At 49.8% G+C, this 26,544-nt stretch overlaps 2 protein-coding genes across 3 annotated transcripts; both read right to left on the bottom strand.

The window, feature by feature from the left end:
• Positions 1–10,456: 10,456 nt before the first annotated feature.
• On the bottom strand, positions 10,457–18,149 carry LOC115849438 (MHC class I polypeptide-related sequence B-like). Its single transcript, XM_030850682.2, is given in 6 exon segments — positions 10,457–10,652; positions 11,867–12,130; positions 12,133–12,153; positions 12,385–12,528; positions 12,531–12,644; positions 15,688–18,149. Coding segments are annotated over 6 exon segments (678 nt in total). The 5' UTR covers positions 15,758–18,149; the 3' UTR covers positions 10,457–10,587.
• A 4,433-nt stretch (positions 18,150–22,582) lies between these two features.
• On the bottom strand, positions 22,583–26,240 carry LOC115849437 (BOLA class I histocompatibility antigen, alpha chain BL3-7-like). Of its 2 annotated transcripts, none has more exons than XM_030850681.3 (7): positions 26,003–26,219; positions 25,410–25,679; positions 24,933–25,208; positions 24,038–24,313; positions 23,809–23,919; positions 23,344–23,376; positions 22,583–22,992 (listed from the first exon to the last, which is right to left on the bottom strand). In XM_030850681.3, the coding sequence occupies exons 1-7, from the start codon at positions 26,202–26,204 to the stop codon at positions 22,988–22,990; spliced, it is 1,173 nt and encodes a 390-aa protein (XP_030706541.1). In that variant the 5' UTR covers positions 26,205–26,219; the 3' UTR covers positions 22,583–22,987. The 2 variants fall into 2 exon arrangements, with proteins under 2 accessions (XP_030706541.1, XP_060164823.1); XM_060308840.2 differs by lacking the exon at positions 22,583–22,992 and adding an exon at positions 23,062–23,203 and having other exon boundaries at positions 26,003–26,240.
• Between the last annotated feature and the right edge of the window lie 304 nt (positions 26,241–26,544).

Genomic DNA, 26,544 nt, shown 5'->3' with positions numbered 1-26,544 from the left:
ATTATTGTCTTTGTATTCAGAAAGTAGGCCAAAGTACTTAATTTCTCTGAGGGACCCAGGAGCTATTGGAGAATTCATTCTTCAGGTTGTGAAAGCTATTTCAGAAGATCCCTCTGAAGATTGTGGAAAGAGCTTCATAAATGTTAATTCGCTTTCCCTAAGCTTTGGATTCAAAGAATGCTCAGAATGCAGCCCTGCCTCCCAGTCCACCTGTCACCCCCACCCCCCCCACCCCCCACCCCCACCCCCCCGCCAAGAGTTTGACACCCAAGACTTATTTGTGCCTGTGGTCCTTCCTTCATCCTTCTTTCTTGGTTCTATTCACTTCATTCTGGCTTCTGCTCACATTCTCAAGGAAGTCTCTTCTGGTCAAGGTCACTAACATAGTACTGTTAATCCTAATGGAGATGTCTATGTCCTCATCTTTCTTTACCTCTCAGCAGCTTTCCTCATACTTGACAACTCTTTCTTTTTATTTATTTTGCTCAGTTCTGGATTTACTTCACAAAGCTTTTACAAAGTAGTTCTAGTTGGAAGAAAAGAATAGAGAATTATAAGAAAGCCTTATGGAGGCACCGTGCAGGTTTGTCGATTTGTAACTTTTTAATATCATTTGCTATATGTGGTATACATAGTAAACAGTAGAAACATATGCAGACAGTCTTCATTTTGCGTGGTTTTGATAGGCATGTGTTTCAATTAACATTTTCCTGGCATGGCTTGGGGGGTGTGTGTGTGTTTGTGTGTGTGTGTGTCTTGAATTTGGTGCATGCTTTTCTTACTAAGGATTTTTAAAATCCTCTTGTTAGGTATGTTTTAAGACTGTATAAATTATTTCTTGCTAAATGTATCATTCTGTAGCATACTTTTTCATTTAACATTGTATATGAGATGAATCCACGTTTATACAAATAGTTCATTTGTTTTCATTCCTGGATAGTAGCCATGGTACGAATATGCTACAATTTCTCTCTCTTTTTCCTCTTCATTGACTTTTAGTTTGTTTTTATCACAGACATGGCTGCCTGCAGTGAACATTTTTGGGTATCTCTCCTTGGTCCCTTGTGTGTCCCGCTAGGATATGTTTGTAGGAGTGGAATTATTGCACTTCTTTACTACGAGATGCCAAATTGTTCTCCGAAGTGATTGTATTAATATATATATATGCTCTGCCCACCCACCCCCCATGCGCCCTGCGACACTCAGTTCTAGTTTTCTTCTTACCGCCCCGGCTGCTCCTTCTCAATCTCCTTTGCCGCCTCCTTTTGCTGTAAATTTTGACATGTTTAAGAGCTTTAACTGGACTGCTTATTCTGTTCTTACCGCTTTCCCAATCGCTCTAGTTTCACCCAGTCACAGGATTTTAAATATCATCTATACACAGATGGCTCCCAAATATGTATCTCTACATATTTTCATAGTTTAAAAAATAATCGTGCCAAAATTGGTACTCAAATATATTGCAGATCGGATTGTAAATTGGTAATGTTTTTATGAAGGACAATATGGCAATCTCTGTGCAAATTTTTATTTTTTAATTCATTATTTTTTGATTAATTTATTTATTTGGCTGCGTTGGGTCTTCGATGCTGTGCAGGGGACATAGATACACTATTATGTATAAAATAACTAATAAGAACATGCTGTATAAAAAAATAAATAAAATAAAATTCAAACATTCAAAAAAAAGAAAAGCATTGCATATCTATACAATAAAGTACCATAAGAATTAAAAAAAAAAAAGGGACTTCCCTGGGGGTCCAGTGGTTAAGACTCTGAGCTCCCACCATAGGGGGCAGGAATTTGATCCCTGGTCAGGGAACTAAGATCCCACATCCTCATGGTGAGGTTAAAAAAAAAAAAAAAAAGGACATAGGAAGATTTTTTTTTTTTTTTTAATGAATTAATACTTGGCTGCAGTGGCTTCTCTTGTTGTGGAGCACAGGCTCTAGGCACGCGGGCTTCAGTAGTTGTGGCGTGAGAGCTCAGTAGTTGTGGCTCGCAGCCTCTAGAGAGCAGGCTCAGTAGTTGTGGCCCACGGCCTTAGTTGCTCCACGGCATGTGGGATCTTCCCGGACCAGGGATCGAACTCATTTCCCCTGCAGTTGCAGGCAGATTTGTAACCACTGCACCACCAGGGAAGTCCCTGCATTTACTTTCTTTACATATGTTTCAATCATCAAAAGGTAAAATAAGGGCATGATTAGTTAACAAATGCAAGTTGTTTGGTCAAGAAACCTACTGTTTTATTATTGTTTTTTTGGCCGCGTCGCATGGCTTGCAGGATCTTAGTTCCCTGACCAGGGATCGAAACTGGGCCCACAGCAGTGAAAGCGCCAAGTCTTAACCACTGGACTGCCAGGGAATTCCCATTTTAAAATTTTATTTTTCTTATTATTACTGACTAAATCTTGATTTAAGCAGGAAAGCCCAATCTACAAGGCATTTTTTTGGTGGTTGGACACAACACTTGTGTAGTTTCAGCAATCTCAGGACGCCCTCTAGTGTCCATGTGGGCTCAAGGTCTCAATAATTAGAAGATCAATCACTTTGGAGTTTCACCTAGGACATCTGATTGAAGCCATTTACCAACACTTCAGGGCTCTCATTATTGGCCCATTCTGTTATCCTTCAAGTTTGCCCATGCCTGTCAGACTATGTCACCCTATCTTTGGATCAGAAAGTGTGATCAGAGCCCCTCTGTCACATCATAGGCCCAAACCGCCAAGGTATGGTGGAGGAAGGCCTGGAGGTCAACGTGCTGAGGGGTGAGGAAGGCCCTGAGGGTGTAGGAGCCAGTCTGGGGGGCTGCAGCAGCCCCAGGTGCTGAGCGTAGAGCACTGCCTCTGGATCACCCTCTCTGACCTCCACGTCTGGTCCCTACCTGTCTGTCTGCCATTCCTGTGACCCCAAGGCAATCAAACACTGGATCACCGCGGTGGGAGTGGGGTTCCAGGGTCAGTCAGGTGAGGTCTGGTTTATCCGATATGGTCTCTCATAGACATAGGGAATTGAAACAGGAAACTACAAGCCAAGAATGGCTGGGAGATTTTCCAAACCCTTTAGTTGGAACAGAGCTCACTGAGGTTTGCTTTTGGAATCTTCTCATCTGTCTCCTCCTCTCACCAGGCATTTCCTTCCCCTCTCCAAAGCCCATCTAGTAGAACATTACCTTTCAGGGCTGCTTTCCACATCAGCCAAGCCCCAATCTCCAGATAACTTGTGTCTTGGATCCACACGCTCAACGGCAACCCTGAGGGTAAGTTCAGTGAAATTTAGATTATCCAGTTGGGATCAGTCACTTGGGGGTTTGTGGGGGGGGAGCACTTGTTGGTCGTAACATTAGGGAAGTTATCTTTACATCTGTAAATAGAAGCCTGCTTGATGTGGGAAGAGGGGAGGGAAAATATCGTTTTAGCATGTGTAGGAGTCTTCAGGAGAAAAACTACAGACAGCTCCAGAAATGCTAGGACCCACACTCAGTGACAGAGTGACCCACTCATCTGTCACCCAGGTGGTGCCCAGGTGGGCTTCCCAGGAGGTCCAGTGTCATTTAAGTTTCAAGGCCAATGTTTTTTGGAGAATCCAGGCCACACATTCAGTACATCAGGGACTCAGATTCTCAAGCTGCGAAGATGAAAGAATCCATGCTACTTTCTCAGGTGTGGTGAGATTAAAATTACATAACAATCAGTAATCTATAATTGATGGTATTCTTAGTGTTGCCTTTATTGCTCAGCCAACTCCCAAACCCAAGAATGGATCAAGGACTGTGGAGGAAGAGTTCATTTCTTCCCTCTGGAGGACCATCAGTAGGGATTTCTGCCCTGTGGAGTCCAAAGGCGAGATGTTGCTTCAAGCTGAGTTGGGAAAGGAGACTTGGACTTTTTCATTAAAATTTCATTTTGCACGTTTTAATACTTCATAATAAGTACTTTATCCTATTAAAAAAGTAAAGCTTGCTCAGTCACAGACAACATATAAAAATGTATAGGGCTTCCCTGGTGGCGCAGTGGTTGAGGGTCCGCCTGCCGATGCAGGGGACGCGGTTCATACCCCAGTCCGGGAAGATCCCACATGCCACGGAGCGGCTGGGCCCGTGAGCCATGGCCGCTGAGCCTGCGCGTCCGGAGCCTGTGCTCCACAACAGGAGAGGCTGCAGCGATGAGAGGCCTGTGTACCGCAAAAAAAAAAAAAAATGTATAGAAGCAGAAAGATGGGAAAGCATCTGGTGTCTCCACTGGGAGGATCATGGTGAGCCCTTTGACAGGCCCTTAGTTCCCACCAGCTGTTTCCCATGTATTCATGTGTCTGTCCATACAGGACTGCATAGCTGTAGTTAGCTGTAGTCATACATTATGAATTATTTTGAATCTTGTTTTTGAAAACATTATTATCAGTAAGCAACTTTATATATGATATTACAAACTCTCCTTAAACACTGCTTTTACCAGCTGTATACTATCTCCAAAAAAAAAAAAAAAGGATATACCTGCTCTTCTGTATCATTTTTTACCATTACAAATAAAATCTGATTAATATTCTTTTTATTTTAGGCCACGCTGTGAGGCTTGTAAGGTCTTAGTTCCCTGACTAGGGATCGTACTCAGGCCACAGCAGTGAAAGCACCTAGTCTTTATTTATTTATTTATTTATTTATGGCTGCGTTGGGTCTTTGTTGCTGAGCGCGGGCTTTCTCTAGTTGTGGCAAGCAGGGGCTACTCTTTGTTGCAGTGCACAGGCTTCTTGTTGTGGTGGCTTCTCTTGTTGCAGAGCATGGGGGCTCTGGCGCAAGGGCTTCAATAGTTGTGGCTCGTGGGCTCTAGAGCTCAGGCTCAGTAGTTGTGGTGCACAGGCTTAGCTGCTCCATGGCATGTGGGATCTTCCCGGACCAGGGATAGAACCCATGTCCCCTGCATTGGCAGGCAGATTCTTAACCACTGCGCCACCAAAGAAGTCCCTGATTCATATTCTTATGCTTAGGGAGTTCCCTAGTGGTCTGGTGGTTAGGATTTGGAGCTCTCACTGCAGAGGCCCAGGTTCAATCCCTGGTCGGGGAACCGTGATCCTGCAAGCCACCTGGCATGGCCAAAAATTTAAAAAAATAAAATTCTTACACCTAAATATCCTTCTATATTTTATTTTAAAATCATAGATTTGTTGAATAGAAATTACTGGGTCAAATGGTATGAAGTTTTTTTTTTTTTTTTTTTTTTTTTTGCGGTACGCGGGCCTCTCACTATTGTGGCCTCTCCCGCTGTGGAGCACAGGCTCCGGACCCACAGGCTCAGCGGCCATGGCCCATGGGCCCAGCCGCTCCGCGGGATGTGGGATCTTCCCGGACCGGGGCACAAACCTGTGTCCCCTGCATCAGCAGGCGGACTCTCAACCACTGCACCACCAGGGAAGCCCAGTATGAACATTTTTAAGGCTTGTCATACATGTTTTCAAATTGCTTTTCAAAACCACTATGCCAGCTTATATTCAACCCATATTTACTGAGCCCCTACTATGTACTGGGACTGTTCTACATGCTAGAGATACAAGTGGTGACAAGTAGACAAGGTTCCTGTTTTAAAGAACATATATTTCACTGATACAGATGACAAAAGCAATTATTCTGCTATCAGTGATAATTGCTCTGGAGAAAAATATGGCTGGGCTAGAAGATTGGTGGTGGCAATGGCAGGGCAAATATCTCAAAGAGTTTGTTGGACATGATGTTTCTGAGGACTTAACCTTGGGACACTGGACCTGAATGGAGGAGGGAGCACCCATGTAAGTCTCTGGGGAGGAGGTGCACTTGGGGAGTCACAGCAGGGACAGGAGCCCTGGGACAGGACTGGGCAGTGTCAGAGGCCCATGTGAGTAGATGAGTGAGCCGGGCTGCCAGTGGTGGGCTGAGGCCAGGGTGGCCAGAGGGTCCCTGTCATGAGGGGCTTGTAGGCAGTGGTGAGGGACTGGGATTTCATTCTGCCTACGAAAGGAAGACGCTGCAGTGTTCTGTGGGATGTGGTGGTGAGGATGTGGTCTAACTCACAGTTTAAAAATTCATGTCATCTGTTACGTGGGTAACAGACAGCAGGGCATGAGAGCCAGCAGGGAGCCCACCTGGAAGGCTAGCCTGTTTACTATTGTGTGGAGGACAGTTCTAGGATGGAAGCAGTAGAGCTGTGAGAAGTGACTGGATTTAATGTTGATACATTTTAAAGATGGCGTGAGCAGTAAGTCAATGAAGAACCACACATTTATTTACTTAATTCCACACTTGATTCCACGTGGCTTACTGCAACAAACTCAGTGTAATATACATGAATTATTTAAAAAGCAATATAAAAATATAAATTTTAAATGTTGAGACTGGGTTCAAGTTAGAACATTACTAGGCAAGCTGGAATATCTGAAACATTTGTTGAAATGGAGAGTTTACTGTTTACCTAGTCATGGATTTCACTGGCTCAAAACCTCTTATGATTATTGCCTAAAAGAGCCACGGGGTGGGGCCATAGCTCAGGGTCAGTCCCTTGTTTCCTGCTTCCGGTTCTATACTTAGAGTAAAGCAGATTAATTCCAAGATGTTCAAAGATTAAATCAACATCTACAAAGTCATTGAGTAAATGTAAGAACCTCAGGAATTCAAGGAGATTTTACAGTTTTTCTCAGAAATGACCTCACTGTGTGCTGCTGAAGAGATAGTGTCCTTTCTGGGGGCCCCAAGATGTAGGGGCTATTGAGCTATAGCCCTAAATAGAGTTGTTCTTTCTACCTAACGGGTCCCACAAAGCCTTAGAGCCAACTTCAGTGGTGTCATCTGAACTAGGATTTTGGTTTTCTGATGTTGGTTCTATTTGAGCATTTGTGTGGGCTTAAAAGTGTGACAAAGGTTTCCTTGCAATGATATTTCTTTGAGGGAATTTGACATCCACCCTCAGTGGCTCTGACTTCCCTGACCAGTCCCTGGAGGGAATGGACTGTCCTGCACCGCTTTTCAGTATCCCTTTGTGTAGGAGTGACCTGTAGACTTGGAGTCACAGGGTCACCGCATCTCACCCTCCTCCCGAATGCAGAGTGCTTTAAGCCTTTTTTTTGGGGGGGGGGGTGTTTGCAGTCTGCTGATCTGATGAGTGCCATTGTCCCATATCCAGAAATAAAGGCACATGTGACCATAACACCAAAGTCTTGAATGTAGTGCCAAGGTGGGAAGGTTTCCTAAATTTTGACTCTCCATTTACACCAGTGGTTCCCAACTTGGGTACCCGAGATTTACACAGAGAGAGAGCTGGAGGGGGTGGTATGGGATGTCTAGAGGCGGAGCCACAGGTGCCCTTCAGAGTTTCTCTCAGTGGTCTTTGCCTCTCTTTTTTCCTGCGGTTCAGAGGAGTTTGTACTCCAGGAGAAGTCTTTTGAAAAGGGTGAGAGATATTCAGGGATGGTTCTGGGGAGGGAAAAGGATGAGGAGAGTAGAGACAAAGCCGAGTGCAGCTGGACGAGAGGCGGAGTCTGGCAGGAGAGGGGGCTGGCCTGAGGGCAGCAGGTCTGGAGCCCAGCAGTTCACTGTGTGGAGTCCTAAAGCAAGTGAGGAATGGGGAGAGTGCAGACCTTCTATTGGCCAGAAAGATCAGAATTTGACTTTGTTTTGTTCTTGTGTTTCGTCAGGATGAATTGGTAAACCCATCAGAGTGGGAGATTAGGTGCCTACTTTTCTTTTATTGAATTTTTTTTCATTTATTTTTTATACTGCAGGTTCTTATTAGTTATCTATTTTATACATATTAGTGTATATATGTCAATCCCAATCTCCCAATTCATCCCACCACCACCCACCCCACTTTCCCCCCTTGGTGTCCATACGTTTGTTCTCTACATCTGTGTCTCTATTTCTGCCCTGCAAACCACTTTGTCAGTACCATTTTAGGAGCCTGCTTTTCAAAGGAAAAAAGTTACAGTCTCCTCCCAGTTTAAGTTCATCAGAAATTGCTAGGAGCAACCCAAGTGTCTGCACCAGCTGTGCCTCCCAGGACTGCGTTGTCCCCTCCAACGCCAACAGGAAGGGGCGCAGGGACGGGTGTGGAGGCTTTGGGTCCTCCCTACCACGCTTTCTTCCTCTCCAGTTATTGTCTGAGTTTCCTTGCCTCCCCGCCACCATCCCAACCCTCCCTCCCTCCCTCCCTCCCTTCCTTCCTTCCTTCCATTTTTGGCCGCACCGTGCTTCTTGCAGGATCTTACTTCCCCCACCGGGATTGAACACAGGCCCTCGGCAGTGAGAGGTTGTAGTCCTAACCACTGGACCGCCAGGGAATTCTCAGTTTCTCTGCGTCCTCTCCTTGAGCCACTGCAAACCCGAGAGCCAGAGCGAGCATCGCCCACATGGGTTGGATGCTCTGACGGAGACACTGCCATTGCCCAGCATTTTTGAAACTTTACATCAGAAAGTCAGTGTCAAAAAAAAAAAAAAAAGGAAGTCAGTGTCTTGTTCCTCAGACTCGCTCTGAAAGCCTTTATCTTTTCTCAAGGACAAATCGAGGCTCGAGGAATAAGGTTTGCCCCGACCTTTTCTCGGCTGGAGGACGCTATGGCACCGCGGGTTTGGAACGTGGGTTGAGGATAAATGTGACGGGATCCCTTGTGTCCCCACTGATTTGCGCTTCTTTTTATTAGAGTCCGAGCCTCTCATAAATGTTTGTTTATATTCCGTGTACTCCACTAAAAACATCTCTTTGCAAAGCACTTTGAAAGATTCAGGGCTATGAAAATGTGAAGGATTATCCCAAAATACAGTTTCTGGTGTTGGATTTTAGTTAACATTTTGGTGTTTAAAAATCTGCAACTTATTGACTTTGGGGCTTAGTGTCATGATATTTTTAAGTGGAAATATTCACTCCCTGACCCCCTACACAATATAAATCCAAATTTACACTAAAAGAAGATTCCAACATTTCAGATAAATTTTAAGCCACGAATTATCTCACTCCCTGGAGATACCACTGTCAGAACTTCGGTGAGCAATCTTCCAGGGTTTCATCTATTTAAAATATATATTTTGGGGACTTCCCTGGTGGTCCAGTGGGTAAGACTCCGAACTCTCAATGCAGGAGGCCCGAGTTCCATCCCTGGTCAGGGAACCAGATTCAACATGTCACAACTAAGAGTTCGCATGCTGCAACTAAGACCTGGTGCAACCAAGTAAATAAAAATAAATTTTAAAATAAATAAGATATATATTTTGTAAGTGGTGTTAGTGGCATTATAATTCAGTACGTTCTCTAGCTTTTAGAGAAGCTTAAAAGTGTGTTGGGCACATCTTTTCATAGCAATACAGTAAAATCTATCTTACTCCTTATATTGGCTGCATGGAATTATGTCGCAAGGCTTTTCTTTGGGGACAGTGGAAATGTTCTACATCTTTACTGTGGTAATGGTGACATGGGCGCGTAAATTGCCAAAACTCAAACCAGCTGTGCATTTCAAATAGAAGCATTAAATTGTATATAAAGTATGTCCCTTCAAAGTTGATTTTTAAACTATTATCCTCTTTGGAACCTGCACTTTGGTTAGGTAAGCAAAACAAACAAAACACCTTGTTCTTGTTGCTAAGAGCTACACGCTGCACATCTGGAGGTGAGGAGTCCTGCTGTGCGCAACTTACTCTCCAGTGGTTCGGCAATAACAGTAATAGCCGTCTATTTATGCATTCAGAGAGAGAGCAAACAGCTATAGCAAACCTTGAATAAATGACAGAACTAGATAAAGAATAAAAATAAACGTTAGAAATCATAAAAGTACATCGTTAAAAGTTTATTTCCCCGTAGCTTTTTTCTCCCTTTTTCTTCTCTTTTCCTTTCTTCAACCCTTTCCCCCTTCCCTTCCTCCCTGCTTTTTCCACTCTCTCCTTTAGGGCTTATCCCCTGCATATTCAAACACACGAACACACCTGACTCACCTCCACCGGTCTGGTACCGACGCCCAAGTCGATGCTCACCCGGGCGTTTTGTAAACGATGAAGCGTTGCCCAGCTCCACTGTTATCGTATCATTTCAGGCAGTCACCCCAGTCTTTGAAGGAAGTCACACTGGGTCTAAAGTAGTTTCCTCCCTGAACGTGGCAGAACCTCGGTGGTTTTTTGTTTTTGTTTTCTGGATCTCTGCTTTTCATTCGGGCAGGAAGGACCGGATTTAAAGGCCAGTTCCGCAGCGGGCGCTTTCCTTCCTGGGGGCGACGCGAGGCTGTAGAAGTGTACTTAGATCCTAGAATCTAACGGTGGGCCCCGCAGCGGGGTGGGCTGGAAGAAGCAGCTCCGAACTCAGGATCAATCCAGGGGCGGTTTAAAATAAATCCAATTCCACATCTCTCGTCAGACCTACCGACTCGGAATTTCCGCGGACCCAAGCAGGTCTGCATTTTCGCAGCCTGCAGATGTAATAGCCGAGCAGTGTGAGGACCAGAAGCCTGAATGCAGCTCACTCCTGTCCCAACCTGCCCATAAGAGCCTTTATTCTGCTTTTATATCCACGAACAACTTCTATTTCCTTTAAACCAGAGTTAGGGGTTGGTTGATCTTCTGAGGGTGCAGCGGGGCCGCGCCTCGGGTTAGGCAAGCATCCGCGCAGGCTGCTTTCGGTTTCCTTTCGGGACCCAGCAGCAGTGCGAGAGGTCTGCGCAGAGAAAGATGCCAGTGTGCCGGTGAGTCCAGGGGTACAAAAGGGAGAGTGGAGGGAGAACAGGTAGTTTATAGGGCAGAGCAGAGAGGCTGGAGGCAGCGTGGCGTGCAGGGAAAATACTTTGTACAAGAGACTAGCTGCGACGCTTGATGGGGGAGGGACAGCCACGCCCAAATCCGGGAGAGCACCCCAAATCTGGAGTCGTACCTCTCACGAAGAGTAGTTGGCTTTATCTCTCATTGCAGTCATCTCTAAATGCTGTGAGACAAACCTAACATATTAGTATTAGTATTAAAAGTCTTTTTGGGGGGAGAGGGGTTGCGACTCGAATGAGACCGTTTGCTGGAGCTGCCACACCTATCAAGTCTTCGAAGGACGATGGTCTTGGAGGAAAGGGCTTGTCAGGAGAGCTGGGTTCCATCTGCCTCTATACTTTCACTACCCTTGTGACCTTTCGCAATGAAAAGAAGCTCTCTGAGATGGGACAGGACCCAATCCCTGACCTGCTAAATAAATTATGATGGTCAAAGTAATTAATTAATAAAAATGATGTGAAATCTAAGAAATTGTTAAAACTTCCCGAGGCATGACATTTCCATCCACAGGAAAAGTATTGGAAAAGGATCTTAGTGGAATGGTTACTAATGAGAGGCAGAGTACAACTTTAAAAAAAGCATTTGCAGGGAGACAAAGATGAAATGAACACAGTTCCTGATCCTAAAGTGGCTCATTTTCTAATGTGGGGAGTATAAAATGGTCAGATGGGGCTCAAGGCAGGGCACACTTGGTTCCATCCGGGAGGTTTCAAGCAGGGCTAGACCAGTGACTCTAAAGCTTGCCTGCACATTTGGAATCGCTGAGGGGGCTTTAAAAGATATGAAGCCCTAGGTTCAACCCAAGGGATACTGATTCAGTTGGTTTTGGCCATGGCCTAGACATATGGATAGTAAAAACTCCCCAGGTGGTTCTATAAGCAATCAGGTTTAAGGACCATGGCGTAGGTATTCCAAAGACCAAGAGATGTGTGCTGGGGATAAGGCACAGCTTTCAGTAGAAGGAGGCTTTCAGGATGGCATTAAATTGCAGGACACCATGCCAGCAGAGCATATATGTACCCAGAGGACAGGGAGGGTCTCCATGTGCAGAGTCACGGCGGGGAGGCTCTAGGGGTCTGGGGGAGAGGAAGGGCCCTGGCCCAGGAGCAGTACCTGTTCTCTCCCTGAAGCCTGTCCAGGATTCCAGATAGCCCCGCAGTCTTCCACAAAGCTCTCCCTGCACGGGGGCCTGGTAATACTTGCTTTGAAAGCCATCTGTGTCCCAGGACTTCTCCATTTCCATGGCCAAGTTCCGAGCCAAGGACTGGGGCGCTGTACATCCGAGGGTCTCTGGGTGACAGGAGAGGAGGAGCTCCCCATCATAGTAGCGAAACCTGAAGCCCCAGGCGTGGTTGTCTTCTCGGATTTCACAGCCCAGATCTCCTGGAGGGAATTCACACCTGCAACCCACCCCACCAGCAGTGACTCCTCCAGTCCCCGTGTCCCTCTGTCCTCACACCCAAGTGAGAAACTCCAGCCAGAGGGCCCCCTCCCTGCTCCCCTCCATGTCTTCCCAGGGCTGCTGAGTCATGGCCACCCCCCTGCTGAACTCACAGACCCCTATCCTCTGGCCCCTGCCCCCAAATCCAGTGAAAGGCCTCCCAGCACACTCGGACCCTCCCCACTCTCACCTCCTTTCTCCTCCTGCAGGGCCAGGATTTCTGCTAGAAGCTCTCTGAGGTCCTTCCACGTCTCTGTCAAGTCCTTGGACTCTGTGTCCCACGTCTCAGCTCCCAGCTCTTCTGCCCACAGCCCCCGGGGTTCTACCTGCCTGTCTCACGGTCATAGTGCAGGAAGGCCTGGCCATCCAAGTGTCCCCCAGCGAAAAAGCTGGACTGCACAGATCCATCCCGGGACAGCGCCGTGAGGTTGTAATGAAGACTGTGTGATCCTGGGGAAGGGGGAACCGCAGATGAAAGAGCTTTCCGGAAACAAGTGCACATCAAATATTTACCAGACAAGTTCTGCTGTCCTGACCTGCTCCAGGACTGAGGATGCAGAACATGCACATGTACAAGGGACCACAATGAGAATTTTTCCAACACAGGGGAAAGAAGAAAAAGAGAAGGGAAGGAGAGGGGAATTGAGGAGTGGAGGGAGGGGTGGAGATGGGCAAACAAGCAGGACAAGTGCCAGGACAGGGAGGCACCGGCTCCCTAAGGGTCCAGGCAGGAGGCCAAGGGGAGAGGCTGGCCTGCAGGGGGCAAGGGAGAGGCAGGAAGACCAGGGTGAGGGGAGGTGGAGTCAGAGGGGAGGGAGGGGCAGTGTCAGGCCCAGGATCAGAGGCATCCCTGGTCAGAGGCGGGTCAGGTGAGATGGAGAGGGAGGGCTGCTGCCCGTGGGGCAGGCTCATCATGGACAAGGTGGGCTCAAGGGAGGGTGAGGCACGAGGCAGAGGGGCCTGAGGGGCTGGGCTGTGGCCCTAAGAGAGTGGAAGGTGGGCCAGTACCCCTGGTGGAGGTGAAGCAGTGGGTCTGGGCCCAGAGTGCAAGAGGCATGGTGAGGCCCCAGGTGGGGAGGTGGCTGGACCTGCCAGTGTCCCCTGGGAGAGGTGGGTGTTGGGGGCCTGAGTCAGTGCCATGTGCCCAAGGGTCATGGAGAATTAGGAGGGTTGGCAAGAGAAAATAGAACTGAAAAGCCAAGGTGCACGTTGGGAGGGACCTGCATGGTGGGAGTGGTTGGGGGCAGGTCACACCTCCACAGAGGGTGTGGGTCAGGCAGGCAGCACAGGAGGGCGGGGCTGGGGGAAGACCCCCTGTAGGGAAAGGCCAACTGACCAAGTGGCATCAACAAGGATTTTGGATACATGGTTGAGGTAGTGAGAGCCCACTGGGGTCAGTGAACCCAAGAGAGGGTGATGAAGGCCAAGGAGGTGGGCAGTTGGACCAAGGGTAGTATTCCTATTGGGGAGGGAGGAAGGGCAAGGGGCTGCAGAGGAGACAGTGGTGAGGGTGGATTGGGGGGCAGGGGATGAGCATGCCTCAGGGGTCACTCTGGGGGACCTTGGGTTAGGGTGAAGACAGGAGAGGAGGGGTGCTCTGGTTGAGGGTGAGGATGGGGTAGTGATTCCTGGGAGGAGGCTTGTGATTGATGAGAACGTGGCGATGGCCCCAGGCACTCAGGCAAGGAGTGGAAGCTGGGCAAGGTGCCATAGGGGTAGGTGCAGAGGGACCAGGGCAAGTGGAGTCCAGCACCTGAGGCCTAGAGAGTGGAGGTCTCAAGAGGGTGAGGTTTAGGATGCAGGAGTGGGGAAGGGGCAGTGCTGGGGGAAAGGCCCACACTGAACGAGGGCCAAGAGCAGGTGCCTGCACTGGGGCGGAGGTAGGAGGATGGGTGCCAAGACCAGGGGACAGGTCCTCCCACAGGGGCTGTGCACTGTGCTCAAGGCCCAGTTATCATTAGCAGCAGAGCTCCCCCTGGTGATGAAAATAGGGTAGTGATGAGGGAGGGAAGTCCCCCTGGGCAAAAGTCATCCCCAGAAATGTAAGGTTAGTGAAAGCTGGGGGGTGGTAGGAGCCATGCGGGTGTCTGGTCCTTGCAGGTCAAGACCCATGAGGGGAAGACAGGGACCTGTGGTGGGAAAGGGGATGAGGGTGAGGACGCCCTAGGAAGGGATCAGAGAACTGTAGAGAGGAGGGGACAGCAGGAAGGGGCAGGACAAATCCTGAGGGGGCGTAAGAGATGGCAGAGGAGGAGGCAAGGAGAGAAACAGGGGTGGGTACGTGGGCACAGCAGAAAATTAGAGTGAACATGAGTGGGGGAGGGGGGAAGTAAGGGAGGAGGGAGGGAGTAGAGACCATAGAAACCACAGGAAGAATCTAGGCCCCAAAGCCATCAGATTCACTCTGTCAATGAAATTAATCAATAAACAATCTATAATAAGAATAGAAAAGAGTTTTATTTGAGCCAAACTAAGGACTAGCCCTGAACCAGCAGGGTTTTCAGCACAGCACAGGCTTTTATATCTTGTCAGAACAAAGAACATTAAACAAGTCAGGGCTGCAGCATGTACACGTGCAGCACATACAGTATGGCCTTGGCACCTGGGAAGGGAGTCTTATCATCAAAGGTGAACTAGCGTTGGAGTCCCAAGAAGAGGGGCATTTAATCTTTATTTTTAACATGGAGATTCTTTACTTCTGGTCAATGTGCCCTTTCCTTTAATAATTAAAGCAGATGTACAATGTATGTCTGACAGGCCACAAAGAGGCAAGTTACTTAGCCCAAAATTGAACTTAGTTCATGTATAAGACAGAATAACTTACCTGTATCTGAATATGGGAAAACATTTTTTGTCGCTTCCCTCAGTGAAAGCCAGGATCGGCCACGGTGCCCACAGCAGTAGGAAATGTGGTTCAGGGCCCTTGGGCCCTTCCTAGAGCTCCAGTCACTAGAAAGAGACCCTCAACTCCAAGGCCTGAGGCCCTTGAGCGCTGCCTGCCTGGAAGCCCCCTGATTCCCGAGGCCAGAAACGGGAAGAGGGCAGAGCTGAGAACAGGAGGAGAGGACAGCGCTCAGGGGCCTAAGAGGGCGTCCCACACACCGGTGGGAAGTGGCCGCCTGAGCGTCGGACCTCCAAGAGCCCTTGATCGCCTCTGACGGGAGCAACCCGGGCTTGGGGGCAGCCTTCCCACCCAGGGCAGTCAGAGGACGCGGATGTGTGAGGAAGAGGAAAGCAGGGAGGGCGGGTGCAGCAGGGGGAGCAGAGGGTGGGAGTCGGAAAGAGACTGAAAAGCCGGAACGTTATTTGGTGGCCACAGGCCGCGAGCCGCTCCCGGCCCTCCCCGACCTCACCCCGCCCCCCACTCCCCCGCCCCCACTCCCCACCCCGCTGCACCGCAAGTGAGACGGTCCCCGCGCCGCTCACCGAATCCCACCCGGACCCTGAAACCGCCCCAGGCTCCCGGCTGAGGACCTCAATGAACGCCACTCACCAGCGGCGGTAGCCGGGAGCACAGAAAGGGCAGCACTGGCTAGAAACGGCAGGACAAGGAGTAGCGCCATGGCCCAGACCTTGTCAACCTCCCAGAGGCCCCGGGACAGCAGGCGAGCGGGCGGCACTGAGCTGGGCAGCGGCGGCGCACTGGCAGCGGAGACGGCCCGCACGGAGCTTTAAAAACTTGGCCCCGCCCCCGCCCCGTCCCCGTCCCAGTCCTCCCTCCTCCGAGCGGGGACCGCCATCCGGCCGCTTCCGCTGCCTAGAAAAGCCTGGAGGCCAGAAAAGCCTTAGGATCCCCAGGAAGGTGAGACGGAGGGTAAGTGCAGACAAATGCCGAAGGGACAGGCTCTGAGCAGCAGAGAGTTAGGGCGCCCCCCCCACCAGAAGCGCCCAGATCACCGCCTCCCTCCTCTGCAAAAAGACTCCCCGCCCGCGACAGGGAAGGTCTCACAAGGCTGCTTCAGAGACACCCCACGTTTCCGGCCTTTCAGGGCTTCTTCCTTCAGGCACAACTTCTCTACCATAACCCCCTCCCTCCACCTTGCACAGCAGAGGTACTGGCAACAGTCCGCTGAGACCAGATTTGCAGATTTCAGCAGCTCTGCCTCTCAGAAGCCACTTGCCCAGATGAAGGACTCTTCCCCAGAGTTCAAACTCTTCTAGATGTTTCCACCATTATAATCTTCTCCTCCCACTGACTCCAAGACGGAGCCATGTGTCTTTTCCTGTGGCCTCTGCCTATAGGTGTCCACACTCTCCCAAGGCAGCCTCTTGATTCAGGCCCAATGAGGTGGCTCCCCATGATCGACCCCAACACCAACCTCTCCCAACTCCCTTTCCAACCTGCCTCAGGACAACTGCGCCTCTGGGCCCATCTGCCCCTCAAACCCAACAGATGTACAGGCAAACTCTAGCCCTCTCCCTGCACACCAGCCTCTCTCCCCCAAGTTCTCTTTAAGCATCACCAGCTTGGTCCCTTCTGATCCCCTTTCCCCTGCCTCTCATGGGCTCACAGTCAGCTCCTCCAACCCCTTTTCAGTCCCACTGCAGCTACCTTAGTCCAGGCTTTCATCTACCTCAGCCTAGAGAACTGCAAAGGCTTCCTAAACACCTGCCTGTCGCCAGTTATAACCATAAGGCCCCAGCCATCCACAGCTGCCCCATCTGCAGAATTAACACATAAGGTCTCTACTCCACCATCAAAGCCTGCAGTTGCCACAACCAGCTGTCTGGCATCATCTTCCACTTCTCTGGTGACATCTCCCCTGGGTTGCAGTAAAAGCGGGCTCCCCCCATTTCCTTACCCTGTCCTATCAGGATGCCACTGCTTACACATTCCCCTCTTATGGATTACTCTCCTCTGCCTTCCAGCCCATCAGAACTGCACATCCTAAAAGATCTCTTTTACATAGTGGGATTGGTGGCACAACCTCTGGATTATACTAAACACCACTTAACTGTAACTTTAAAAGGGTGAATTATGTGATATATGAATTATACTTCAATAATACTGTAATAACAATAATGCCGTCCTGAAGGCCTCCTTCTACTGAAAGCTGTGACTTATCCCCAGCACTCATCTCTTAGTCTCTGGAATACCTACACCATGGTCCTCAAACTCAGCTGCTTATTAAAACCAGCTGGAGAGTTTGCACTGTCTGTATGTTCAGGCAGTGGCCAAAACCAATTGAATTAGTATCCCTTGGGTTGGACTTAGACCTTCATATCTTTTAAAGCTCCCTTGGTGATTCCAATGTATTGGCAAATTTTAGAACCACTGGTCTAGGCCATGGTTTGAACCTCCCTGATGGTACCAGGTGTGCCCTCCCTTGAACCCTATCTTACCATCTTACACTCCTCCCGTTAGACAATGAGCCACTCCAGTAGCAGGAACTGTGTTCATTTCATCTTTGTCTCCCCTGCAAATGCTTTCTCACATTGAACTCCGCCTGTCACTACTAGCCATTCCACTAAGACCCCTACCCTACACTTTTTCTGTGGCTGGAAATCTCATGCATCACAAAGTTTTAACCATTTCTTAGATTTCACATCCATTTTTATTAATTACTTTGAGCATCATAATTTATTTAGCCATTCAGGGATTGGGTCCTGCTCATTCTCAGAGAGAATCTTTTCACTTCTAAAGATAGCAAGAATAGTGAGATGCAGAGAGGCAGGTGGAACCCAGCTCTCCTGACAGCTGGGCCCAAGCCCTTTCCTCCATGATGTCAACTCCTTAGAGGACTTCTTAGGTGTGCAAATCCAGCAAACCGTCTCATTCAGCTCACCCCCACCCTCCCAAAAGACTTTTAATACTTTAACGCTAATATGCTAGGTTTGTTGCACAGCATTTGGAGACGATTGTAACTAGAGATAAAGCCAATCCTACTCATTCTGGGGGTGGAAGAGGCCCTGAAGGTATAGGGCTCAGGGTCAGGGTTGCTCCCTGGATCTAGATTTGGCTGCCTCGCCCCCCAAGACACCGGCCCCCCGCCCAAGCTTCCCAGGTTGTCTTTTGTACAAAGTGTGTTCCCTCCACCCCACCCTGCTTCCAGCCCCCTCTGCTCTGCCCCATGAAAGACGTTTTCTCCCTCCACTCTCACCTTTGTACCCCTGGACTCACCCGCACAGCGGCATCTTTCTCTCTGCAGACCTCTGGCGCCACTGCTGGGTCCGGAAAAGGAACCTAAACCACTCAGCGCGGATGCTCGCAGAACCCAAGGCGGGGCTCGCAGGAGGGCCCTAAAGTTTTCTCTGCTGGGCCAGAGTTTACAGTGAGGACTGGAAATCACCTGTCCCCCAAACCCTGGGCTGAAGGAAATAAAAGTCGCCCACGGATTTAAAAGCAGAATAAAGGAACTTATGTGCAGGCTGGGAGGGGAGCGAGCTGCATTTAGGTTTCTGGTTCTCAAACTGCCGCTTGAGAAAATGAAGACCTATGTGGTCCTCGGAAATTCCGAGTTGGTAGATCCGGAGGGGGATCTGGAATCCGACTTATTTTAAACAAGGTCTTGGTTGATTCTGAGGCGTGTGAATAGGGAAATGCTTCTTCCAGCCCCGCCCCACCCCGCCCCGGGCCCCCCGCTGTTAGATTCTAAGAACCAAAAACCAGGAAGCGGACGGCCCGCTAAGGATCTAGGAAATACCCACCGAGAATGTTCCTTCTTCTGTGGGGAACATAATTTAGAGCCGGTGTGACTTCCTTCAAAGACTGGAGTGACTTCACTAAAGGACACAGTAACAGCGGGTCCAGGCACAGCTTACAAACTGCTCAGGCGAGCACCCACTCCCCTGTCCGCCCGCATCTGGCCTGAGGTGGACAGAGTCACCTGTGTTCACCGTGGGGCTCGAATGTGCAGGGGACAAGATGCAAAGAAGAGACCGGGAAAAGGAGGGCAGGAAGGGAGAAAGGGTTGAAGAAAGGAAGAGAGAAGACGAAAAAGGGTAGGAAAATCTACAGGGGAAATAAATTTTAAAATATATTTTTATTATTTCTAACTTATATTTAGTTCTGTCATTTATTAAAATTTTACCATAACTGATCTCCCTCTGAATACATAAAAGATGGCTATCATCGTTATTGCTGAACTACCTGAGAGCAAGTTGCAAACCTTAGGACTCCTCACCTCCAGATGTGCAGCGTGTAGCTCTTAGCAACAAGAACAAGGTGTTTTGTTTGTTTTGTTTACCTAACCAAAGTGCAGGTTCCAAAGAGGATAACAGTTTTAAAACCAACTTGGTTGGGGCATACTTTACATACAACCGATATTTCTTTTTCCTCTTGAATATTTTATATAGATCATTAGGTTTCCTTGAAGGTTTGGTAGGACTTAATCTCTAAAACATTCTGGATAAGGTTGAAGGGAAACAATTTTTATAACTGCTTTAACTTATTGACTTGTACTAAGTCTTTTCCATTGACATAAATTTCTTCAGTTTTAAGATTGTTTAAATCTCTCCTTTGTCTGCAGTGACATATCTCAGACAACTATGTTTTGTTCTTAATTTTGCCTATTTTCTCTTTTTAAAATAACTATTTCAATTCAGTATTTTACTTGGTTTTCTTCTTATAAATCCTCAACTGATACTATTTATTTATTTACTTATTTTTGGCTGCGTTGGGTCTTTGTTGCTGCACGCGAGCTTTCTCTAGTTGCTGAGAGCGGGGGCTACTCTTCCTTGAGGTGCGCGGGCTTCTCGTGGTGGCTTCTCTTGTTGTGGAGCATGGGCTCTAGGGGCGCGGGCTCAGTAGTTGTGGCGCACGGGTTTAGTTGCTCCGCGGCATGTGGGATCCCCCCAGACCGGGACACGAACCCGTGTCCGCCGCATCGGCAGGTGGACTCCCAACCACTGCGCCACCAGGGAAGCCCCAAAGTGATGCTTTTAAAGGTGAAGTCCAATGGAATATACTCAGCCATAAAAAAGAGTAAAGTAATGTCATTTTCAGCAGCATGGATGGCCCGAGAGATTATCATACTAAGTGAAGTAAGTGAGACAGAGAAAGACAAATATCATATGATATCACTAATATGTGGAATCTAATTTTAAAAAAAGATACAAATGAACTTATTTACAAAAGAGAAACAGACTTACAGATATCAAAACAAACTTACAGGGCTTCCCTGGTGGTGCAGTGGTTGAGAATCTGCCTGCTAATGCAGGGGACACAGGTTTGAGCCCTGATCTGGGAGGATCCCACATGCTGCGGAGCAGCTAGGCCCGTGAGCCACAACTACTAAGCCTGCATGTGTGGAGCCTGTGCTCCGCAACAAGAGAGGCTGCGATAGTGATAGGCCCGCGCACCGCGATGAAGAGTGGCCCCCACTTGCCACAACTAGAGAAAGCCCTCGCACAGAAACGAAGACCCAACACAGCAAAAATTAATTAATTAATTAATAAACTCCTACCCCCAACATCTTCTTTAAAAAAAAAACAAAAAACAAACTTACAGTTACCAAAAGGGAAACGTGGGGGAGAGGGATAAATCAGGAGCTTGGGATGAACACACACACACTACTATGTATGAGATAGATAACCAACAAGGACCTACTGTATAGCACAGGGAACTCTGTTCAATATTCTGTGATAACCTATAAGAGAAAAGAATCTAAAAAAGAAAGAATATATGTATAACTGAATCACTTTGCTGTACACTTGAAACTAACACAATACTGTAAATCAACTATACTCCAATAAAATAAAAATATTAAAAAAAAAATCAAGAAGTCATACCATCTCCCTCTTCTGCTCAAAACTATCTTCTAACTCCCATCTCCCTCAGAGCAAACGTCAAAACCCTTCCAGCATCCTCCAGGCCTTACATGGTCTGGCTGTACCTCTGATCTCATCTCAATTAATCTCTGCTCCTGCCATACTGGCCTCCTCACTTTAACTGGGACACACAGACATGCTCCTGCCCTGGTGCATTTGCCTGGAGGTTCCCTCTGCCTGGAAAGAACCTCCTCCAGACAACCTCAGGGATAATTCCTCATGTCCTTCAAATCTTTCCTCAAAGGTCACCTTCCCAGTGAGGACCTCCCTGACCACCCTAGTAAAACACCCATTTTCCCTGTCCCCGTACTCACACTCTGGATCACCTTCTCCACTGCATCTTTTCCACTGTACGTATCCCCTTGTAACAGAACACTTTCCTTATTTACTATGCTGATGGCACATAGTCTGTCTCTTCCCACTAGAATACATGCTCCACAAGGCCAGCAATTTTTCTGTTTTTACTTCAATGTTTCCCAGATGCAAAATACTGTGTCGTATATCTGGCACACAACTGTATCAGTTGAGTGAATGTTCAATGTAAAGCACCTCCCTATTCTAGAGACAGTATCTTTATTAATGTGACCTCAGGCCAAATGCTGTTTTGTGGCAGCTACAGAACAACATCTACTCACATTGACATCAGTGCTGCCGGTGTTTGTCTCACAAGTGCTGTTCTCCCCTTCCCACCAACCAACCCTCCTCCGCACTGCCTCACACAAGTATATTTTTCTTTTCAGAAAACAATGACCCTTGACTTATGGGTCCTATTTTCCAACCAAATATAAACCTAAATTAGACTCTGCTTTACTTTTTTTTTTTTTCTTCTTTTTTTTGGCCACACAGGGTGTGGAACTTCCCTGACCAGGGATCAAACCCAAGCCCCCTGCAGTGGAAGAGCAGCATCTTAACTAACGGACCACCAGGGAAGTCCTAGACTCTGCTTTATAAATCCATGAGTTTGTACTGGAGCCAGCACTGGAATTACTAGAGCTAAGGGCAGGGAGAGTGGGTAGGCGAGCAGAGCAGAATTCCGACAGGAACTTACCTAAGACGAGACATTATGGTTTCCCGCCTTTCTGCTAATTCCAGAATCTGGATCCTTTGAGAAGGTTGGGGGAAATATGGAAAGAACAATCAAACCCTAGACAAAGGGCAAGAGCTGGATGAATCTGAAAATCCACCTCTGGACACCACAGACTCTCCTGTGTGCAGGGGCAGCCTTGGGCCTTGTGGGGACCACGACAGGCCAAACGACTCCTCCAGCTGTCAGAGGTGGGGGACACCCAGAGGAGAATAAAACACAAACTCAGGCAAGAACCTCTAAAGAAACAAAGAAACAACAAATAACACCCAAAAGATAGGGGCTGAGGACTGGACACAGGCCTGAGCCGAGGCTCACCTGGTGACTTCTTCTGAGATCACAGCTGCTGGTGGGACAAAGTTCTGAAGAGACAAGGACAAAGGAGCAGAGAAGATGTGACCAGGAGTGACCACCTCAAAGCCCAAGATGCAGTGAGCACGGAATGGGCACAGGCCGCGTCCACGCTCAGCTCCTCACAGCCTCCTCCTGTCCCACCTGCAGCAGACAGAGCACAGCAAGCACACGGATTCTGGAAGGGTCTCAGTGCTTCCATTTATTTCCTCTCTCAAACTTCAGGAATCCTCTCCTTATTATCCCATCAACCCCTCATGGCAGGAATTAGAAAAAACAAAATTCATATACAGATTTTATTCCCAACAGGCAAGTTAAGACATTGTTATTCATTGTACCACGAAGTTAAGACAGGCATGGAGGTGGCCCAGCCCTGCCTCTGCTGGAACAGGCAACTGGATCAGGGAAGAGAACACAGGTCAGGGTGGGGAGGGGTCGTGGTGGGCAGGGGTGGGCCAGTCTCCCCACTTCCTCACATTATGCTACAAGGAACACAGACATATTCAGATGCAGCAGCAGAAACAGGAGTCATGTGATCTGAAGCCACAAAGTGGGACCGTGCATCACTCAGTCCCACGAGGCTGCTGTCTCACACTGTGAAAGAAAATAATCATGAACAAATTCCGGTCAGTCATGTAAGTGCTGACCTTCCCAACAGCCCCCCACATGCTCAAATGTCCCATTCAAGGATCCCCACCACCCGGGGCATCTCCTCCGCCCCAACATCTCTCACAATCTAGGCCCTCCAGGGTCTCATCTTTAGGATCCGTGAGAGACACATCAGAGCCCTGAGCACTGTCACTGTCTGGGGGAGAACAAAACCAGGACGTGGTCAGAACCCACAGGAGAGAAACTAGAGAAGGAACTTTAGGAGGGTGAGCCCCCCATGGCCTCCTGTCTGCACCCTCACAAGGGTCTCAGGAATCACAGCCGCTGCACACTTACTTGCAGCCTGAACGTAGCTCCCTCCTTTTTCACCTGTAAGAAGAAAACATCACGTGAGAGGCCAGGGAGAAGACTGAGTTGTGAGATCCTAGAGGAACCCTCTAGTCCTGGACCACAGAGAACTTTCCAGAACTGTTGACCAAAACCCATGATAGGATCAGGAACATGAAGAAAGGAGATATGGGGGGAGTGGACCAGCTGCCCTCCTGGGAGTCTGCCCTTAGCGGGACCTTCCCCCTCTGACCTTCAAGTGCTGAGAAACAGGCCCTCAACTGGAATTATGAAGGTGAAAAATCTGTCTTTAATTTTCATATGTACTTTACGAAAGGGTAAGTGTTAGCACTCAGCTCCATATTCCACATGTGTGTGTAGGGTACTTTCCAGTAATGAGGCAGGCAAACATCTACCTGGGCTTGAACCCCCCAGTGAGACAAGAAACCTCAGATCCCTCCCTCCCTTCCCTACCTGAGTGCTTCTTCCTCCAGATCACAGCTCCAGCCACCACGGCTCCAGTGACCACCAAGAGAACCAGGCCAACAATGAGGGCCATGATGGGGACGGTGGACTGAGGAGGTTCTGTGGAGGAAAGGGAAGGGGCCCTGACCTCAAGCCTGAATCCCGACCTTGCTGAACGTGTCCAGAAAGGCTCCTGCTTTATCTGAGAGGAAGCTCCACCCCACGTGTCCCTCCTTACCCCATCTCAGGGTGAGGGGCTCCTGGAGCCCCTCGTGCTGCACGTGGCACGTGTATCTCTGCTCCTCTCCAGAAGGCACCACCAGGGCCACCCACTTCTGGAAGGTTCCATCCCCTGAAGGCCTGGTCTCCACAAGCTCCATGTCCTGGGTCTGATCCTCCCCATCACGCTGCCAGGTCAGTGAGATCTCCTTAGGGTAGAAGCCCAGGGCCCAGCACCTCAGGGTGACCTCACGGTCAGAGATGGGGTGGTGGGTCACGTGTGTCTTTGGAGGGTCTGAGGAGGAAGAATCAGAAAATTCACACTTAGTGTTACCTTCATGGGCCACTGAAGCAGCATCATGTGACCATCCTGAGAACGAACAGCACAACAGGTTTGAAAAGAAGCAGCAAAAACACCAGACACCAGCCTGGACTCCGGGGTCTGGGAAGATCTCCCAGTCCTTGGCAAGTTCTGTGATAAGGATGAAAGCCAAGGTAGGAGGCTCCATGTAAAGGGGAGAATACAGAGCAATGGTCCTGACTTTGGTGGAGGCTGAATGACTCAGAAAAGCTGGAGTCAGGCCTCCTAAGATGTTTTCAGGCTGAGAACAGGCTTGAGAGAGAAAGTCATGGTTACAAGATGGGGGTCAGGGTCAAAGGGTGCCGCTGGTCAGTTATTTCAGGGCTGGTTTCCTGTTTCTTCCCCAAAGAGACTGGATTCCTTCACTGTCTTTCAGAGAAGTGAGGCCACCGGCGAGTCACTGTCTTGTACAGAATACGAAAACCTGGGCGGATTCCTCCCTCTCCCGACAAGAAGTTGGGGCAGTGTTCCCACAGGGACCCCATTTCCTCCCCTTGTGGGAAGCCAGCTCCAGCCCGAGGGGAGACCAGGGAGGCTCCGTGGCCCCTCGTACCTGCGCGCTGCAGCGTGTCCTTCCCGGTCTCCAGGTATCTGAGGAGCGCCTCTACGCATGCCCCATCCAGGTAGGCTCTGTGGCGCTCCGCAGCACCGGCTTTCTCAAACTTGCGCTTGGAGATCTGAGCCGCCGCGTCCGCCGCGGTCCAGGAGCGCATGTCCTCGTTCAAGGCGATGTAATCGGCGCCGTCGTAGGCTAACTGTCTGTACCCGCGGAGGAGGCGACCGTCCGGCCCCACGTCGCAGCCGTACACCTCCTGGAGGGTGTGAGACCCTGACCCCGCCCCGACCAGCCGCAGCGATTAAACCCAAACTGAAAATGAAACCGGGTAAAGTCCCGCCGTTTCCTCCCGAGTCGCGGGGCCGGGCGGGTCCCGCAATGTTGGGGTGACCCTCGGACCCGGAGACTCGGGGCGACGCCGGCCCGTCCCTGGGGATGAGGGTCGTGACCCGGACCCGGGCCCGCGTCGCTCACCGGCCTCGCTCTGGTTGTAGTAGCGGCGCAGGTTGTTCAGGTTCACTCGGTAAATCTGTGCGGCGTCCTTGGAGATCCGCGTCTCCTCTTCCCAGTACTTCGGCCCCTCCTGCTCCATCCACGGCGCCCGCGGCTCCTTCCTCGGATTCGGGGCGTCGCTGTCGAACCGCACGAACTGCGTGTCGTCCACGTAGCCGACGGCGATGAAGCGGGGCTCCCCGCGGCCGGGCCGGGACACCCCGGTGTGGAAATACCTCAGGGAGTGGGAGCCTGGGGGCGGGGAGGGGCGAGATCCTGTCCGACCCTCCTCCCGGTGCGGGTCCCTGGGTCCGGGAGGCGGGAGGCGGAGAGGGGCTCGTGAAACGGAAAAGGTGTGGAGGTCGGAGAAGGGCCGGCACCGGGGGTGGGGGTGGGGAGAGAAAAGGGGGCGGGAAGCAAGGGAGGGACAGGCGGGGACCGGGGTGAGGGGGCGGGTCTGGACCGGGGGTGGGGGGGCGGAGGCGTAGCTCCTTCCCTGGGAGTCCTGACCCCCGACCCCCGGGGTCTCCTCGCTCCTCCCCGCAGAGGCCGTTCCCTCCCGACCCCGCACTCACCCGCCCAGGTCTCGGTCAGGGCCAGGGCCCCGGAGAGGAGCAGGAGGAGGGTTCGCGCTGCCATGACCCACCACCTCGGCGTCTGGGGAGAAACTGCGTGCGGCGGGTCGGTGGAGACTTCATAACCGGGAACCGCGGGGACGCTGACTGGCTTCTCCAGAAACCGGACACGCAATGGGAGTGAGGACTGGGGCGTCGTCATGAGTATCCAGGCAGGAGGGCCCGACACAGGTTGTGAGAGAGAAAGTGAAACTCAGGGGAGTTGAAGAATCCCCAACACTGAGCGTCCCCGCCCCAGACACCGCCCTGAGAGAGACCCAGTGAGCCACACTCGAGTTCTGGCCCTGAGTTCTTGCCCTGATCCCGCTCCTCCTGCAGCGAATGCTCTTCGTCACATTGTCTCTCTGAGTCCTGGCCCAGGGGCTGTCTGAGGAAACCAAGAACCCATGCCCAGATTGGGCTCAGCCAGTTTTTCCTCCAGTGTTCTTTCGAAACCATCGTGGCTGAACAGGACCATCTGCCTCTCACCCCTTATCTCTCAC

The sequence above is a fragment of the Globicephala melas genome, chromosome 11, assembly GCF_963455315.2.
Source record: "Globicephala melas chromosome 11, mGloMel1.2, whole genome shotgun sequence".
In the NCBI taxonomy this organism is placed as follows: Eukaryota; Metazoa; Chordata; class Mammalia; order Artiodactyla; family Delphinidae; genus Globicephala; species Globicephala melas.
The sequence above is the reverse complement of the archived record's forward strand: the minus strand, read 5'-3'. Positions and strand labels throughout refer to the sequence as shown.

Excerpts from the sequence above, each read along its gene's own strand:
- LOC115849437 (XM_060308840.2), bottom strand. The coding sequence starts at position 26,204 with ATGACGACGCCCCAGTCCTCACTCCCATTGCGTGTCCGGTTTCTGGAG. Across the intron at positions 25,680-26,002 it reads CCTGACCGAGACCTGGGCGG|GCTCCCACTCCCTGAGGTAT; the intron begins GTGAGTGCGGGG and ends CCCCGCCCCCAG. Across the intron at positions 24,314-24,932 it reads GGACACGCTGCAGCGCGCAG|ACCCTCCAAAGACACACGTG; the intron begins GTACGAGGGGCC and ends CTTCCTCCTCAG.